Raw genomic sequence first — 19,275 nt, forward strand, 5'->3', positions numbered from 1 at the left:
TATTTAGAACAGATTTAACAGATCCCTTTGTAGGATTTTGTTTTGTTTTGTCTTTTGGTCAACATTTCCAGAGGAATTAAGACTAAAAGCAGCTGCTGACTTAAGAGCATCATGTCTGCATTAGGAGGCAAAGTCCCTTCCCTCCCCGGCAGCCGTTGCCCCCGCCACAGTGCTGTGTGCCCTCCACCTTTACCTTCTCCAGCGGCAGCATGTTCTGTAGCTCTTTCTCAGAGAAATCTTGGTGCTGAGTCAATCTGTAACATCCAGCCCCAGCGTTTCTACACATCATCTTTTGTCTAAAAAGTTTCATGATGAATGAAACTAACTTAGTCTTCCACTGGTTATGAGTGCACCATCCAGTTCATTGCAGTATCAGTCTCTGGACACATAATATTCAGTCACCTCCTCCAGGAAACATTACCCACAACAAAACACCAAAACCAACCAGCACATCTACTTCCTGTCATATTTTTCCTAAATATCGAGTGCCCATGTCTACATTGCAATGACTCACCAGGTCACCGCTGACTTGACTTCAAACCGGACTACCAGCAGCTGAAACCCAGTTTGTCCCAGTGTCTGTACTGATGGGGAGGCTGTGCCTCCGGAGAAAGCTGTGGTGGTGATGCCCTGATTACTCCCCACTTTTCCGTCAGCCAGGCTGCAGGATTTTTGCCTGCCGGGATTTATACTAATACCGCCGATCACAAAATGCCACAGGCAGAAGTTATCTGCGTGCCGTGAGAGTGTGGTTTGATACTTCCAGCTGATAAAGCCTCTGATGGCAGCTCAGGCTACCTGGCTTGAATCAACCAGCAGCCCTGCAAAACTGAGGATCTCATCATCGGGATCACGTGGGCAGGCAGCGAAGGAGATTAGAAATAGTCAAGATGAAAGTAAAGAAATTCAGCAGCACTGGAGGGCTCCAGCACTGGCCATGTGCTGCTGCTGCCGTGGTCAGCCTTGCCCCAGCTCTCCCGCTCCAGGACGGGGTGCTCACCCTCCAGAAAATCCCACTCTGGGCTGGAGGAACCTGCCTCTATTTTACACTAAAACTTCACAGACAAAGGACTCCCTCCTCACCCCAGTGTTTTCCTCCCCCTGCACCAGGGCCCTTGCCCTGTCTCAGATTACACTTTCACCAGTGCAAAGGTGCACAGGCCATGCTCCAGCACTGCTCCGTGTGCTTTTTACATGTTACTCGTGCAGTTTGTTCCTGTTCTGCAGAGCTACAAATTGCATCTTCTCATTTACTGTGGAAAATCCTTGACTGACAAGATAAGGGCACTGCTCGCTTTGGAACCTGGTGCTCACAGAGCGATTTTGTGTCCAATTCAGTGCATTCTTTAGGGAATTTGTGTAGGTTCTTAAATTGCAGGTTGCATTCGAATAATTTTTTTTTCAAACTGTCTTAGCTGAAAAAAAGACCTAAAGTGGATTCATTTTCTTTTCCTCTAAACTTCAAGGATGAAGTACATATTTGAATGAATTCAGTGCTCAGAATATCTGCACAGCCATCTCTTACCAATCCTACCTATTCTGAGCTCCTGCTACCCAAAGGTCACGCTTTACAAATTCAGCTTTTGTCCACAGATCACAATTATTGTATTTTGTACTACCCCCACAAGCCCCCTTTTGTGCTGTCCATCATTACATGGCCAAATCACAAGACTGAAAATGCTGCCTGCACATTCCTTGCAAGCATATTACTGGATCCCATGGATAGTCAGAAGATTTATAGATGTGCTGCCCACTCATACGTGTCCCAGTGCGAAAGGTCATCTATTTTTCCTCTCCTCAGGGTAATGAAAAGATATGTCCACACCCCCCAAAAAAAGACATCATTAACTTGATTTCAGGAAATACACTAAAGCAGAAAATCAGGTTCAGTATTGGTAAGCAGCTAATCCTCATTTTCATCTGCTTAGTCACATTATACATGGCTTCCTTGTATCAGAGGAGATACTTGACAAGTAGAAGCTTCTCTTTGTAAACAAACTTCTTAAGAATACTCTCAAGTTGCATTTCAAAACTCTTCCCCAAGATCTTACAGCTTGTAACATGAACCTTGTAACAGTTACATTTAATGTAATGTCCTTAATAGAAGCACTTAATTTGCTTGAATAGTACTTTGATAAAACAAGGCATCAGGAGACAAGCTGAAAGGATAGCCTCTTATGGGAGACCTAGACTAACTCTTGTGAAACAGATTCATCTTTCCAGATGTTTAAGAGAACTTCCACAATTCTCTCATTAGCACCAAGCTGAAAGTGTAACAACCTGTCTCCCCAAGCTGGGGGTGAAAACTCCCCACTTCTCCTCTGCACACACGCAATGGCCTGTTTTACAGTACATCAGGTTGGTCTGCGAGACAACCGGGTTTTGAGACCAGCATTGCAAAGTGCTTTTATCTCCATTCATTTCTATGACATGACATGTGGCAGCAATTTCTGCTTGTTTATACGCAGACCTGCTGGCTACCATCCAGCCCTGCTAAAAAGGGACCAAAACTGAAGGTTGCTGTTCTCCAGCTGTTTCTGCCCCTTGCATGACAAAACAGGAATGTAACCAGATGACCCCGTGTCAGGAAAACCAAAAGGAATTAAGCAATACAGGGAAAAAAACCAACTCACACTCAAACAAATCCTTTTCTACACCACTAAAAAGACTGCCAGCAAGGAACAAAGCAAAGTAGTACTCTAAAATTACTTGCTGAAAAGCAGAGCGGGGGGAGTTCAGGCTGGGATTCTCTGCAGTATTCTTCCTCTCCACTCTTCCCCTCTACCCAGCTGTGTGCAATGACATGTGAGCAATGATTCAGTTAACAGGATCCTTTCACTTGTGCCCCTCACTAGTTTGAGGGAAAATAATCTAGGAATCAATTTCCCATCAAAGCATGTGGCTTTCGGAATCTGTTGCCTTGACGGAAATCCAGCTCAAGTACTTTCTCTGAATATTCAGAGCCCCCTCACAGGACTATCATTACCTACTTGTTCCAAAAGATCGCTACAACAGTCTAGTATCTGCTGAAGTGGAAGATCCTAGAGCACACGAGAGCAGGGACTTTTAGAGGCACCACATGGCCTATAACACTTGCCTCCCACAAAGAAAGGAAACACACTGGGAGACTGCTTGCCTATGGGAAGTTCACATGAACATGCCGTGACACTGCAGACCAAGTTATTAGCAAGAATAAAAACTAGCTACGCAAGCTCCTTCCTCAGCCTGGGGGTGACACAGAAGGGAAGACTATTAGTTCCTTACAGAAGGACGTCACTGAACAATTTCAGTCAACAAAGCATTTCAACATGTACCTGTGGCTTAACATGCTCTGTAAATGGTCCAAGCGTAATGAAGTACTGCAGGAACTAGAGAAAAACTCTAGTAGTTTAACCTTGTAACTCAGCACCAAACCCCCAAATTTCAGCATGCAACAAACAAATCCCCTCAGCACCACTATTCTGCCGTCATTTTAGAGAGAAGAAAAAAAGAGAAGGGAACTAACATTGGGCTGGATACAACAACTTACAGGATTAGTGAATCACACCTGAAAAGATTCTAGTTCTTACACGTACTGTAGGGTACTTAACCTGAATCCTCAAACAAGTTAGAATCTACTTGTTAGAGAGAACAATTTAAAAACCAGCAGGATACAAGAAATCGAGAGCAGCATGCGACTGCAGTGACATAGTTTCAATACAAATTCAAGTATCGATATCTAGAAATTCAAAAGCCATTTTCCTAACGACAGTTAAAACACTACAAGACGTATGACTTCAGGCCGTATTTAGTGTGTTCCAAAACTCTACGTTTATATTCTGTATCATGATGCTGTGGATTGTAGAGTGGATGAACAAAAAAGGAAAATGGCTTTTGCTTGAAAGTAATGCATTTTGTTATTAGAGCTTTTTACTGTGACTATTTCCGTGCAGTACATCTAACGAGGCCCAGTATGCAGAAACATAACAAGTTTGGTGGGAAAACACTGGCAGTTTTGATAGCTGAGAAGGCGTATTCATTATTTATGCCATTTTTATTGTCACACTACTCAGCAATACACAAGTCCCAGATGAATTTCTACTTGAACCGTTTCTGCTTTCTGGAAAATATTCGCATAAGTGTACTGACTGTGCTACCTACACATTTTGCAATCTATTGCTGGCCATAAGACTCAGTCACTCAAAATGAATTATTTTATATTTTATATCTTTATATATAAACTGCACTGAACAAATGCATTCAGGGTAAGAACCTGACCTGGATACACACAGATTACAGAGAAGCAGGAGAAAAAAAAACATGGTTTGTGCACATTCAAGATTATCAGTGAAAGTTAACTGTGTTACATAAATCCAAACAGTACATTACTCAGCAGAAAGATAGACTGAAAGCCATTAATCTCTCTTAAAGTGGTTAAACTCTGAAAAAACATTAAAGGACTAGGCTTCATAACGTTGGATTCTGAACCAGCTCAACTGTAAATGCTGGGTCTGTGGAAACCCACAGGCATCAGACAAGGAATTCCAACTTCCCCACTGTACACTTCAGGACACCCCAGGCTGAGCCAGAGAACGTCAGATAAACCAAGCAACAACTGGGAAGTGCTTTTGCAGCAGTGCCCCGGCACTACAGGCACAACCATCAAGCACTGGGTGAGTCAAGAAAATATCATGTCTTCATCATGGTAAAACACGCAGCAGCGCTGAAATGATATACCGCTGCCTTTTCATTACCGGAGCAGAAGCAAAGGGGCCTCAAGAATCTACTTTATTCTAGACAATTTTGCATGCAGATGTATCACATGGAAGTGTCTTCCTAGCCTCATCTGGACATCCTTTAGTCTGAATATCACTTTGTAAGGGTTTAACTCTTAATTCCCCCATACTAGACAACATACAAAAAGGGAGGGAAATAATCTATAAACTGAGATCAAATGCCATTTACTGGGCTGCTACAGCAGCGCTTTCTCTGCAGAACAAGATAGTCTGAGATTTACTACTTTCCACAGAGCATCTATGATGATTTTAAAACTAGAACCAAATTGGACCTTGAGGCACCAGAGCAAGACCCAGCTTTGGCTCACTTTCACCACCCTTTCACCAGCAGCTGACATGTAATGAAAGACTTTAAAGTGGAAAGCCCATGAGGTGGGAAGTGTGCGCATGAAATGGAAAAACACTGTTCATAACTTAAGATTGCTTCTCCAAACCTCTATTACTGACACCCTATTCAATTTCCTTAAGAATTAGTTATATGTCTGGGCATGTTATAAAGAAGCTTTAGCCAACAACCAGCATTGATGCTGTGTATATACAGAACCTTATACTGTTCAGCAAAGTGACTTAAACAGTGTGTAGAGGCGTCTGTTTATGCTCAGATGAGTTGTGCTGCAGGAGGCCGGTCAAGCTCAGTGTAGGCTCTAAAACTTTTCCTTTTTTTTTTTCCTTTCTCCTTTATTCTTTACCCTTTTAACTTCCTTTCCAACACAAATGCAGACTGTACATAGTATCTGAAACACTGTTACATCAATGCAATAGAGAGAAAGATTACACTCATTCTAACAATTTTTTTCTTAAATACTGTAAAAAGCTGTATCACTCTAGCAACTATCTCAAAGGGCCACTCATTGAAACACAGGATGCAGCCTGCTTGTTGTGACAACTGCTTTCAGCTCAGCAGTTTAAGGTAAAAACACCCCAGGCAAAATAGTTCAACAGATGTTTTGCTGTGCCTAAAAAGATGTTATCTTGAATTCTGAACTATTTTCTTGTGTGTTCACACGTACTGCTGAAAATTCATGAACAAAGTATTTCAAACACAATCCTTTCGAGTCCATTTAAATAAATGGTGCTCAACATCAAAAATGAAACATGCTGTCAACAATCTGTAAAAAGGTAAAGATGAAAAATATAATTTGATTACAAAAGAATTTGTTAACATCATCTGTACACCAGTTAACGCTTTTCATAAGATTGATATATGACCATCCTCATTCAATCATTCTAATGTTGTCTCCTAAATTATAAAACATGCATCTTCTGTGTACTTTTATGCAATAATTAGTGTTTCTATAGTACTCCCTACTTTACTGTGAACAGTTAAGATATTATACAGCAACTCAACTGAGATGAATGAGGGGGAAGCTTATGCATGTTACTGTAATGAAAAGGTATTTTACTTGCCTAGCTCCAAAAGAGCCAAGAAAGGCAAGGGAGAAATGCACCAGCTTAGACTCTTTTGAGCATAAATTCAGGCATTTAATGTGTATGTCAGTAAAGCTACACGACTTTCCATGTAGGTTATTCATACCTATTATGGCACTTGGACTCTCCTAACAAGTATTTAGTTACCTAGGACATCTAGGCTAAAAAAGAAAAGGTCTGCTAAAACGAACCATTTCTGTAAGAAAACACTTCTATCCCAACCTTCAAACCCCTTAATTCTCATGGAAGTTGCACCAAAATACAATTGTTCGTTTTTCACATTATTTGAATAAGTTGCCTTTGACAAGGATGTCACATTAACTTTTAATTTTAATCTCTAGTGATTTGTGAGCACAAAGGAAGGCAATCTTACCCACTTTCAACAAACCAAGTTGCGTTCTGCCCCTTAGAAATTATAACATGGAGTATTGATAATACGTGTGCATCCATGCTTTTGTTGGATTGAAATCTTTGAAATAATTACACGTGTTAAGAAAGAAGTCTGAATTTAATTAAACGCAGCTTACAATGGTAGCTTTTTCTCCATGTAAGGCATTATTCTGACATCTACTGGCCTGGTATCCAACCATACATTTTACTACACTGCATTTGTTATTAAAAAGGAGCATATATATATATTAATCCAAAGATAAGAACAATTAAAGGAACAGAAATGACATACATTTAAAACAGGCCCATGTATTTTCATATAAATCTCACAACCCTACCAGTATTTTGGTAGGTTTCTATTGCTGCCTTAACTCATCCGAACTACTGTATATTATGAGGCTTTAATACAAGCAGCTTTGGGGAAGAAAGTTACATTTGCAAGGGAAAAGAAAGTTGTGACAAGTAAAAAAAAATCCAAGCAGCTTTTTTTTTTTTAGAAAAAAAAACCTTTACTTGCAAAATGAAGCAGCATGCTATTTTGTGATTTATATTCGAATTTAAAAAGACTAATTAGACCGAAATAAAAATAAAAACCTAAAAATGACCATTCTATAAATAATGAAAGTTTTGATTTCACTACACTTTAATGAAAAACATTTGGTAATTAAATACTTGCTACTGTTCGTTATGTTGATGAACTTTATTAGGGTGAAAACTATAACAAAGTTCATCCTAAAACATTTTGCAATGCAAAATTATTTTCACTCGAGGAGTGTCTCAAACCGAATGCTAAGAATTACAAGCGATCTTCAGAAGCAGACACTCACGTTCATAAAACTTTATACATCTTTTGGAACTAAGATATTTATACTACTAAAATCAAACATGCATCACTTCCCATACATTCTGGTATCATGATTTATATTACATTATGTAACACCATTCTTCTAAACAGCAGCAGTTTTATCATACGTTTGCTCCATTTTCTTTGGATTTCTGATCTTTATCTTCATTCTTCACAATATCCTTTAAAAGAAAAGAAAGGAGGAAGATAACATGAAATCTAGAAGAGGCATTTCTCATCTGACCTGTAAAGGAGCACGGGACAAGGATACTGTTTAGTGTCAGGTTTAAATACTATGTGAACTGATCTCTCATGCAGTTTAATTATAACCAATTAATAATTCCAGTATCTTTCTGGAAAACTTTGGGGGAAGAAATAAATATGACCTAAGAACTTCTGAAGAGAAGCACAAAAAATATCCCCAAGCCTCACTTTATAGTCAAAAGGTTTGGGGGGTTTTGGGGCTTTTTTTTGTCCCCCTGGTGGTTGGAGGGTTTTTTATTGTTGTTGCTTTGGGTTTTTTGTTTTGGTTTGGGTTTTTTGTTCGTTTTTGTTTAAGAGCAAGTGAAAACAGTTTTTGCAAAATCCATTAAATTAGGAAAATAACTTACTACGGCAGTTGTAACATAAAATACATATATTGGTCAAAGCCATCTGAAAACACTAGGCTTAGAAGACATTTTCATCTCAAAAATTCCAGACAGAATGAGCAAAGCTATTTATCTGAGCTAAGAGCACGGCAAAGGAGGGTTAAACAATGCCTTCAGCTGCCAGTTCGGGAGGAGTAGCAGGCCTACAACAGGTAGTGAAGCACAGGACTGCATAACTATAGTGATGACAGCTGCAAGGTAGTGCCAGTTTAATAAGCTGCAGTGACTTATATGGTGCTTCCATCACCTGCACCCCACAAGGAGGGAAAAAGGGTTCTAACATTTGTCGAGTTTTGTAGGTTTATTTTTTCTGTGTGTGGTTTTGGTTTTAGAGCTTTTGTAGATGCTACATTGCCTTGTCAAAATAAAGGTAGGCAGAAGCAGAAGCAAGGCTCCCTCATGGTACCAGTTTGCCACACAGTAGGTTTCATAACCTACTTCTATTCAGCCTTACTTAACGGGCCCCCAAAGCCTTCCTAGGGAATATGTGAGTATCTTTCTCTACAGGAACAGAAATGCTCTGGAGCATTATGCTGTTTGCTTAGAAGTAATTTTATTGAAATACTCCAACATAAATTGAAATACTTAAGTTCTGCCTTGAGAAATTACTCCTAACGGATCAAACCGGAGCAGATTTGGACTGTTGGGGATGAACAAGATCAGGGCAGGAAAACATTAAGATGGTTTCAGATTTACATTAATACTTACACATTTTGAAAAATATTTAGAGTCAAGAACATGGGTTTCAGGCTAAGAAAACATACACTTTTAATCTTTAAACACTCAGTATCACATTGAGCATCTGTTTTATACATAAATATATGTATTTTTAAAGATATTATTGCCCTGAATTAATGTGAAAATTTTTCATTCTGAAGTTTTTGTTCTGATAATTTAGTCTACAGGAAGCCTGCATACATGAATAAACAAATGGAATTAAACAATTCTAACCTGTTTAAGAACACTCTGTATTTCATCCATAACAGTAGCTAAATTTTTGATTGTCTTATTCAGCTGACCCTCAAATTGCAAATTTTTATCATTCGAGATCTTCAAATTCTCTTGCAGTTGGCCAAGGTCCTTTTTCACTTCTTTGAGCTCTGTAGATAGACTTTTGTTAGAATTCTCCAGTTGTAGTATGGTCTTTTCATCCTCATCTTAGGGAAAGAAACACAACAAAACAAAAAAAAGAGTCAGTCGCTTCCAATGCTGCGTACTTTGCATCTTAATATTCCATTTACATGCCAACACCATAACTACTAATTTTTAAAGAATATTAAGAACTGCATTGCATTACCACCTGGTAATACTCAATTCTGACTATGTTTGGAAGTCTTACATTCCACTTGAACAAAAAAAAAAGACAGAAGCATTTCAGCATGGTAACAATGGTAGTCAACAATACTTGGTGTGCAAGTTAAAAGGGCTTGGGAAACAGAAAATACAAGTTTATGGTAAGCAAATAGCTAAGAATTTTAGATCACAAATATTACTCAAATTGATTTATCTACTTAAAAAGTCTTAGCATCTTGCATCCATGTAAATACCACCTTCAAATTAATGTCCCACCTGTTTTTTCTTCTAGTAACTGAAGCTTTTGTTCTATCTCTGCCCGCACTCTTTCACTCTTCTCCAGCTTCTGCAAAAGGCTCCCAACATCCACCATAGCTCCATTGTACACAATGAGGCCGACATTTTCTTCTATGGCTTTTGATTCTTGCTTTATAGTAGGTGATGGTAACAGTAATCTGTTTCCTGTATTAGATTAAGTAGCATTAGGAAATAATCATTCTGTTATTTTTTTTCAGTTCTAGTGGCTAACCTAAAAAACTTCTTAAAAGATTAAATTCTTAAGAGAACAAATATAGATTCAAGTTTGCTGGTCCATCCCTCACATGTGTCTACTCCTTCCTTAACCTAATCCTACCCTGCCCCTGAAGGAGCATGCTCTTTCATGACATTCATCTATGTCTCCTTTCTGCAGTAATTTGCCTTCAAAAATCAGGCTTTGTTCTACTACCTACAGCAAAGCTGCTGCTGTGAATGAGAAATGTTCATCAATATCCAACATTAACCTCTGCCCTTGCCGTTCCAAGATATTAAGATTTATCCTATAGATGCAACAAGATGTGCTGCAAGCCAGAAACTGTAATTTATGAACTGCTAAGATTTACTTTTCCAAACTGGCAGGTTCCCTGCAGACCTGAATTAGCTTCTGCAAGAAAGCAAGTATCTCAGAACTCTCATTATCATTCACACAGAAGCAAGTCTCTGGAAGTTTGTTGCATAAAAATAATACTACCTAACATATCTTCCTGAAGCTCTTCAGACTCTTCTTGATTTTCTTCATCTTTAGAAGTATCTGTTAGTCTTCTGTAAAAGCAAGATTCTCTAAGCACTACTTTATTAAGTAGCTTCTTCACCTAAAACACAACCATGGAAAAAAATGCAGTGTTAATTAACACACAGGCATTAGATTACCTAAACAAGAATGTTTCAACTTGGAAAATTTAGAGAAATTGCACAGCTTTTTGAATTTTACCATACTGGGACTGAAAATGAAAGCAAGCTAGGGAAAAAACAAAAAGGATACAATTTTGAGACAAAAGCTACATATATCCTATGGCCATATTAACAGCTGCAAACCTCACCTTTTAATTCCAAGACAATTAGGAAAGATTAAACTAGTATTTCATTATAAATGTGAAGCGACTACATAAAAAAATCAGGGACCAGGTATGTAAGCAACAGCATTTTGAACCTAAACTACAATCCTCCCACTTACAGCATTCCTGTAATATTTTCAGAGAGATTTATATTACTATACAAAACCTGAGCACGTGACAGGTGTAGTCCAAGGGTGTACAGTATCTCCTCCATGTCCTTCTCCAGAAGATATCCACAATGACTTTGATCAAAATAAACGAAAGCCATCAGAAGATCCCTATTAAGAGTTACCATCTGCGTCTTGTCTTTCTCCTACAGAAAATTCATTCTGGGATCATTAGGAAGTTAAAATATTTTCCCACCATCTATTAAAAACATGTCAACTTTTCAGTAAATGGAAATTTTCCTCTGTTCATTTTATCATTACTTTCAGTCAAGTGATTAAGATAAACTAGCATTTACCTACTGAGCTCAAATATAAGCAAGATATTTAGGACAAGTAATCTTTCAAATATCTAAAACAATTACAGCACAAAGGACAGTAACATATGGTAGACACACTTTTCTTTTGTTCATGCTAATGTGTCAAAAAAATTTTAAGAATTAACCTAATTAAATAATAGTCAACATCTTCTCCCAGTCATATATTTTACTGAACAGTTTCCCAAGTGAAATCCCCATAAACATGTAACGGATGAGCATCCAACTCTCACAGGTACAGCAGTTCCATAGACTGTGTTTTTCCATTATTCCTATTCCTACATCTCCTTTTTTTCCTTGAGGAAAAAAATAATCAGAAACTTGTTTTATTCTTGCACTTACAAAAAAAGTTTAAGCATAACAAATCAAACTTATGCTGTTCCTTAACCTGAACTGGGGAGGCAAGCTATTGGCCTCAGGACAGGAAAAGCATCCGTTTTCCTGGAGGGAGATGTAAAAACATCCATAATGATTCCAAGCTTCACAACCGAAAAGCCAGTTTATCCATCAAGCTAAGCTTCTGCTTCTCTCACATAAAAACAGAGCAGTTGAAAATAATGGAAAAAATGATCACATCTGCTGCCTCTTATGTGCACATACAGCCCTAGTCCTCACATCTTTCAGACAGATCAGTATCTCATATAAGACAGGTTTCCCAACAGCTTTCACCCAGCGAACAGTAAAATGTAAGTGAAGGTAGGCTGCAAGCACCTTATCCAAAGCTGTCACATGTTCCCTAGCTTCTATATACACTTAATGTTTCAGCCCAGAAGTGCTGAAGGAATCAAGGCGTGCAAATAGGTCTTAAAAACAAAGTTAAGCTTTAATTAGGACACCTCTAACAAGGTTATAAGTAGTTGTTAAGAAAGGCGGTAATTACTTTATCTTTAGACGACCTCTCTTTACAATGCCTATTTCCCTCTCTTCTGTCCTCCCTTTTGTTCATTTCTTCTTCATCCCGGTCTGTAAAACAGGAAAAACATTCAACATACCACAGCAAACGATTCTATAACTATTATCTCAAAACATATGTCATTGAACAGTTCACATAAATCCCCAAATATCTGAAATTAATGTATTTCCCTGAAAAAATAAAAAACCCCAAACGGCATTCAAGTGAGTCCTGTTAAATTTTTATTTTCCTCTGGTCTTACTTTAACATAAACTATCTGTAATTTTTTCCTGAGTTTCTTTCACACGCAGAGGATAGAAGAGCTGAAACAAATGCTAACTAGGCCAAGATGAGTTCCACCAACATCACCATCTATTTAAGTGGTGTGCAGAAAATTACCACGATTCTCCCTAATGAGGCTTGGCAGAGTCTGCACTCAGCTATGGTTACTCCTGTGAGGACAAAATCAGTACTATTTACTCTCAAATATTTTAGAAAAACCATATCAACTATATAATTGAAAGCATGTGCTTATACTTGTGCCTGAGTGAGGTATTACTGATCCTAAGATTTCGATTCTCCAAGACGTCACAGATCACATCGCTTATTAGATATGAATTACAGACTACAGGTTTTTTGTTTAAATGTCGACAGTACTGTAAAACTAAATCCAAAATCAAGAGAGAAAGAGCAATATGACAACTGCAGGGATGGATTACGGCATGCAGCTCTGTACCTTACGTGCAAGTCTTTGGTCAGAGAATCACGTGCCAAGTTCAGCTTTAAGCTCACCTTTCTTGTGAGGAAAACTTTGGAAAAAAACTACGTATCACAACATTTGTCTAATTTTGCCAACATGTTTCTGAGAACCAAAAGCTTTCTCCTGCACCTCCATGGCATGTTGGATTGTTCTCAGCAACTCTGACTGGGAATGGCACAAGGACAGATTACGGGAAGTAGCAGCACTTGTACAGAAGAGGACAAGCCCAGGGCACTCTCACTCCCAGATTATAGAAACCACAGATTAGCACCATTTTTTTAAGGCTGGTGCAGTACTCTGCCAAAAATACAACTGAAAATGCTAGTTAGAAAATGCTGGGACTGTAATATCTAAGCAGTTCAGACCCACATCTCTAGCAAAAACTCTCCACTAAAGGACAAAACCCCTGAAGAAGTACAAACCAAAAAGCATACACCATGTCTTACACCCTTCTGAATCTCCGAGCAGGGAAAGAGGGCTACTGCTGCTCCCTGGAGACCGGAAAGTTCCCCAGCCCCTTTCCCAGTTTCTTCAGGCAAACACATCTCCACCCAAACAGAAATCTACTCCTCGTAACAGCACCCCACGCTACATTCTGGCCTAATAAAAACAAGATGACATTTCAGAACTGAGGAATAGGAAGTTAGGCACTTAAAAGTGGCTTGGTTTTTCAGAGGTGCTGAATACTCACATCTCCTACTGACTTCAATGGGAGTTGCGAGTGGTCTGCATTCTGAAAAAAATAAAACCACTTCTATATGCATGCCTTACTTTGAGTACCGCAGCTAGTTTATATTAACTATGTTCATACAATGCCTAGCATAAAGGCACTTACATTTTAAGTAGGTCTGGTCAGAATTACTGAAATAAAATTAGTCTAATAATGCAATTTTAAATTGTCTAGTTCCAGTACATTCTCCAGCTTGAAAGAACATATTCAGTAGCAATAAAAAAAAATTCTGAAAACCACAAAACTCATAATTCAAGATACCTTCATCTTCATCTTCAGCATCTTCTGCCTCCATCGGATCATATTCTTCCTGATTATTGTCATCTTCAGTTTCATCTTCATCTTTAGAATCATCTTTCCTTTTATCCTCCCTCTGTAACAAAAGTTCCTAAAAATTTACCCAGTCAGAACTAAAAACCAGGGAAGTAGAAACCTCACTACCATTCATTCAAAATTTGTGTATGCTCCTATTTATCCACTTAAAAAACCAAATACAAATCTATATGGTACAGCTGAGCGTTAAAATAGCCCCAACACACCTGTAAGATTTTTAAATTACTGAATATGATTGAAGCATATTTAAACAGATGAATGAATCAAATTAATTCATTAAAAACCACAAGACCTGAGTTTTTGAAAGCAATGAAGTAAAATTCAAATAGAAACGGTTTAATATTGATCCAGACAGGATAGTACTTCATATGAGCTAGCTGCAGACCTTCTTTTCATCTCTATCTTCCTTTTTCTCTTTATCATCTCCGGATTTTCTCCTCTTAGGTTTTGGATCATCCATTTCATCATCTTTTTCTTCCTTTTTTTCTTTTCTCTCATCTTTTTTGCTTTTTTTGTCTTTTTTGTCCTCCCTCTCTGGGAGAGAAATCAGTGCTTTATAAATTCTGACACCAAAATCTCTCTGAAGCATTTCATTGAAGAGTTCTGCAAACAGCGATACCTGCACATAAAGAAGAACAAAAACAGAACTGACAAAGAGTTTCAAAATATATATTAAAAATTTGTAGACTTACGATTAAATAGCTATGAGGTGTTATCTTACAAACTTTCACGATGTCAGAATTTTATGTAGTGTCAGATTTCCTGCTCTCTGCTTTGAATACGGAAACCTTAAACAAGGTTATAAAAATGCTTCTTTCTTACACTGCAGTCCTTTGGGACCTAGGCTAGCTGTATAAATAAGCTCAGTTCCATATCTGAAAACCTGCATATTTCTTCTGGATATCATACAGTGACTGTACTGCTATTGTAAACCATGTACCAAAGACTGGACAATGTTTTCTAGGTATTGCACACAGAAACTAACTTAAGTAACTTTTATTTTGCCATGCTATCATCAAATTTTACTATTTAAGAATACTGCAGTTAAAACACAGAATTTAAAAGAAACAAGAATGGCTAACTGTAAGTAGCATAGCTAGATTACCTCAAAGGAATGTTCTTTATTATCTTCTAATCTATAGTCCAGAAGAACACTAAGAGACATAATGCTACAGTCAAACTTCCCACTCTTTGCAGCCCAATTAGGATGTACTATGATTGCTGGTTCATCTGGCAAGATATATCGTCTCTCCCGCCGCTGACGTTCCATTTCTTCTTGACGTTTTCTTTCCTCTTCCTAAAAAGAGACAAAGAACAAAACAAAACAAACCCCCAAAAGACCATACAGCATATTCCAAAGCTGAAGTTTCAGCCTATGTATTAGTTTTCAGGACTCGTTGCTTTAAAGGAAGTGAAGGAAAGCCTAAGCTGCTGAATGCAACACAGAAGACAGAGGTCACACACTAGAATTTCCAGAAAGCAGACTGTGTCCGCAGCCAACACTCGCCAAAGATAACTGGAAACTTCAGCAACAAAGACGGACATGCAGTGCTGCTTAGCCCAGAGAGCAACGAGCACCTTCCAGCTAACATGGTGCTAACTGCAGCGTATTCATTTGACATTGGAAGGACTCAAACTAGTTCACTTCAAGAAGTGGTATGCAAGCTAGCAAAGGAGTTATGTTCCTGAGGGGTCTATTGTTTGTTTAGGGGCGTTCTTAGAGCTGTACAGTACAGTAAGCTGTCTTCTTCCTTAAAGAGGTACAGTAAAGGCTTCATATATCATCTTCCCAAAGATATCTAACAGCTTTAACAATTACTAGATGACAAGTCAATTTACTCCGCTCTTTTGGCTATGGGAAATGCAATGTCTATAGATGAAACTGACACAAATCAAAAAAGGTTAAAAAAAGGTAAAATACCAAACAGCTTACTGATCGCCAAGAGAGAAATATTAGTCTTATGAGTATGGAAAAAAGCCATGGCAGAGCTTGTGCTTTCTTTTTTTTTTAAAAAAAAAGCACAACCAAAGCTCCCTCCCCTAATCTTAAAGAAAGCTGTGGCAAGAAACCCCAAGATAGCTGAAGCCCATCCAAGCTGTGGGAGAAGGCAGCAGCTGACAGAATTAGCAAGCACATGGCCTTTACTCCATCAACAACATTTAGACAGATGTATAAAATTTCAAGTCATCCCACATTGGTTAGCAGGTAATACATAACAAGGCAGGTTTAAAAGCAACTAAGACACAATACATTAATGCCCCTTTTCTGTGACTGAGCTTTGGCCTTATTGTTTATTCTCGCGAAACAGCAAAACAGAATAACTCGTACTGAAACTACCAACTGCAAAACTGAGAGGCTTCAACACACAGGAAGTTTATCCAAAAGCAAAAGTTAAAGCTTCACAATAAAATTAGGAAAACAAACTGATGCAATCCATTAGACTTGCGAAGGAACTGGACTGTTTGAGACACTAAACTTGTACAGACTGGAACCTGCCCTCCTCCCATTTCCACAGTAATTCCCCAAGCCTTATATGCCACTAAAAGCCAATACAACTAAGCAGCTACTTTTCACATAGGCTTAAGAAGTTAAGATCTTGTTAAGTATGTTCACCTGTTCTCAAGCATAGTTTTTCTTGGGAGTTTGGGATTTATTTTTCCTTCCATTAAAGGTCTGACGTTAATTCAGACACCCTTAGTGCAGCTGCACATTTCAGCTGACTTTGCTGATATAAAGAAATTCAAACTTGCCAAGATTTCGTTCCAATTCAGCAGCTCAAGTTACAGCACGAGCTCCCAGTACAGTCATCCCAGAACTACAAAATCCCAACACTAGGCATATTCCTGTCATTTTAATACTTGTATATATTTATTTATACAAATTTTAGTGTTCTATGTATTTATGTATATTTAATAAGACTGAAACCAAACATGTCCAAAACCTAACCTCTTTGTCATCTTCAGATTTCCTATCCTCCTCCTCTTCCTCTTCTTTCTCAGACTTCTCTAGCTCCTTTTGCTCTTCTTTTTGTTCCTCTACTTTCAGCTGCTTTGTCAGTCGAGCTATCAACTGAGATTTCAGTCCTTTAGAGCTAAGGGTTCGACTTTCTAATTCTTTGCGAAGGTCATTTACCTGGTAAATAAAAGCTCTGTAAGTGGTATCAACCAGTGACATTGCAAAACATTTGATTAGCAGAAAAGGTGAAGTAAAAATTATGTAAGAGCACTGAAGAGTCAACTGTATTTTTTAAATCTGTACTGAAAACTACTAGTACTTACTGATGTATAAAACATATTACATTTAAAGTTACATTCTCCTCAAAGAACCCCTTTCTGAGGAACTTTTCACAGGGGAAGGGGAATAATTTTACTATAGTAAAATAGTTTATTATTCCTTTCAAGGAAACTTTTTATTATGTCTCCTGACATATATTTTTGTATAATTATTGCCTTTTTAAACTAACATTAAAGTATTTTAGACCCCCCAGTTTTTAATGCAAGTAGATATGACCAGATTACTCCAGTTAATGTGTCGTATGTGATACCCTTTAATTGTACAAAGTTCAAAAGTTCAGAACAGTTTCAATTAGCTGTAGTCACTTATTAAAATCAGGAGTCACACTTGCATACTGTGATATCACATCTAATACCTATAAAATTAGCAAGGAAGAGAACACACTACTCAATTTTTTTTTGCTCAGTTAAGGAAATATACAACCGTATTTCGGGTCGTGCCTTAAAAATGAATATGTATAATGGAATCAAATTTTAAGAAAAGTATTAGTTACCTTCATCGTTTTTGGATCCAGTTTAGACCAGTGCGTAGGTGTCGAGATCTCTTTAGCTTCCCCATCATCCTTCTCCTCTTCGTCCTGACAAATAAAATTTAGAAATTATCATTCAGAAAGCTTGAAAGCATTTCAGTTATTTTTTAAATTCTGTTGCTGATCTGTGCAAGGTCACAACTGTTTCAGATAGTCTTCTCCTAAAGTTATTATTTAGACAAGTTCACACACACATTCTACCACTTTATAAATGATCACAGTGCCACTCAGCCAATACAAGCCAGATCTGTGGAACACAAAAGGGTGATAAGCAACACCACAAAGAATATCAGGGTTACACAGACACTGCTGGTCTCCATTAACCGCACAGTGTGTGATCTTCCCCCAGATTTTAAGTCCCCAAAATTACTCTTTGTTCAGTCAGACCTTCCCTTATTTCAAGATGTTCATCAGCCACATGGCCTGAAATTCAAATGTTTCAGACTAGTGTTTGTTCAATTTCAAATATCAAAATTAGAACTGGCCACAAGAGAGAATTTAGAAATTTTAGAAAATGGCAAAATGTTTAGAGACAGCTATTCATAAACTGCATCTCACTCAACAACTGGTCCCAGATTCCAGCAACTACGTCTATGATAAAAATTTTCTGCGCATCATAAGCACAATTTTATTCCATTTGTGATATCAACATACACATTTAAAGTTAGTGAACTAGCTGAAATAAAAATAAAAACCAACATTCACTACACTGCTGAAAGCTGGTTTACCAGTCATTGTTACCAGTTATGTTCCTCCTATGTATGTATGTTGTGTAGTATGTGGTGTGCATTTTGTGCCTGTGTTCCTGTGCCTGTGAGAAGCAGAAATAGAAAAAGGGATTAGCGTTCAGTGCCTGTTCTCCATCAGCCTCCTTGCGTTCACCCTGAAGCTTCTCGACCAGCTGCTGCTTGTATCCTCGGGAGAGGGTTTCCCACTCTGAGCGGGTGGGAAGGCAATGCCAAACATCCGGGAAAAATAAAACCACTGTCTCCACATGAGCTGGAACTGTACGCCCCTTGTGGGTCTCCTCAGGGCGATGGTAGCGAATCTCTGCAAAACGGTACCTGTTGCAAGGGAAGAAGCATGTTGGAAAAAAAATTCTACAATACATTTTTAAGAGCCTAGATCACTTGTAGCACATCAAGTAAAGAAACTTTGCTGCAAGACCTTGAAGTTTGTCTAAAGAAAAAAATTATGGAAGCCATATTTTCTCTTTTGGCACATTTGTAAAAAGGTATCACAATTGAAAAGAAGGAAAACCAACAAGATTCTTTTTTATATAACTTGCTTAGCACACATAGGTTTAATGCGCCAATAAAAGTTGTTGAAGCACTTTAAATGTAGCGTACAGTGGACTTTCCTGGTATTAGTACAACCGCAGTGAGTGCTAACACAGGACAAACTCATCAAGAGAAAATATGGCTATATAACGAACGGCTATTTATTTATAACAAAAGAACAATGAAATGAAGTTCTCTTGGCGATCTTCTCCAGCTATGTAC

The 19,275-nt window shown here is 38.1% G+C and overlaps 1 protein-coding gene across 6 annotated transcripts in view; it reads right to left on the reverse strand.

Moving 5' to 3' along the window:
- Positions 1–5,432: 5,432 nt before the first annotated feature.
- The window catches only part of CCAR1 (cell division cycle and apoptosis regulator 1), a 30,393-nt gene continuing 16,550 nt past the window's right edge, over positions 5,433–19,275 (reverse strand). For 3 of the 6 annotated variants that reach the window (XM_064464678.1, XM_064464676.1, XM_064464675.1), the window contains 13 exons: positions 18,627–18,837; positions 17,738–17,821; positions 16,897–17,082; positions 15,055–15,246; positions 14,335–14,568; positions 13,878–14,004; positions 13,578–13,619; positions 12,115–12,197; positions 10,920–11,066; positions 10,390–10,510; positions 9,657–9,842; positions 9,039–9,244; positions 5,433–7,619 (listed from right to left, as the gene is read on the reverse strand). In XM_064464678.1, the coding sequence (XP_064320748.1) occupies positions 7,560–7,619; positions 9,039–9,244; positions 9,657–9,842; positions 10,390–10,510; positions 10,920–11,066; positions 12,115–12,197; positions 13,578–13,619; positions 13,878–14,004; positions 14,335–14,568; positions 15,055–15,246; positions 16,897–17,082; positions 17,738–17,821; positions 18,627–18,837 (1,879 nt within the window). In that variant the 3' untranslated portion in view covers positions 5,433–7,559. The remainder of the gene's footprint in view (positions 7,620–9,038; positions 9,245–9,656; positions 9,843–10,389; positions 10,511–10,919; positions 11,067–12,114; positions 12,198–13,577; positions 13,620–13,877; positions 14,005–14,334; positions 14,569–15,054; positions 15,247–16,896; positions 17,083–17,737; positions 17,822–18,626; positions 18,838–19,275) is intronic. The other 3 variants (XM_064464677.1, XM_064464681.1, XM_064464680.1) reach the window with 3 other exon arrangements.

This window comes from Phalacrocorax carbo, chromosome 13 (assembly GCF_963921805.1).
Source record: "Phalacrocorax carbo chromosome 13, bPhaCar2.1, whole genome shotgun sequence".
In the NCBI taxonomy this organism is placed as follows: Eukaryota; Metazoa; Chordata; class Aves; order Suliformes; family Phalacrocoracidae; genus Phalacrocorax; species Phalacrocorax carbo.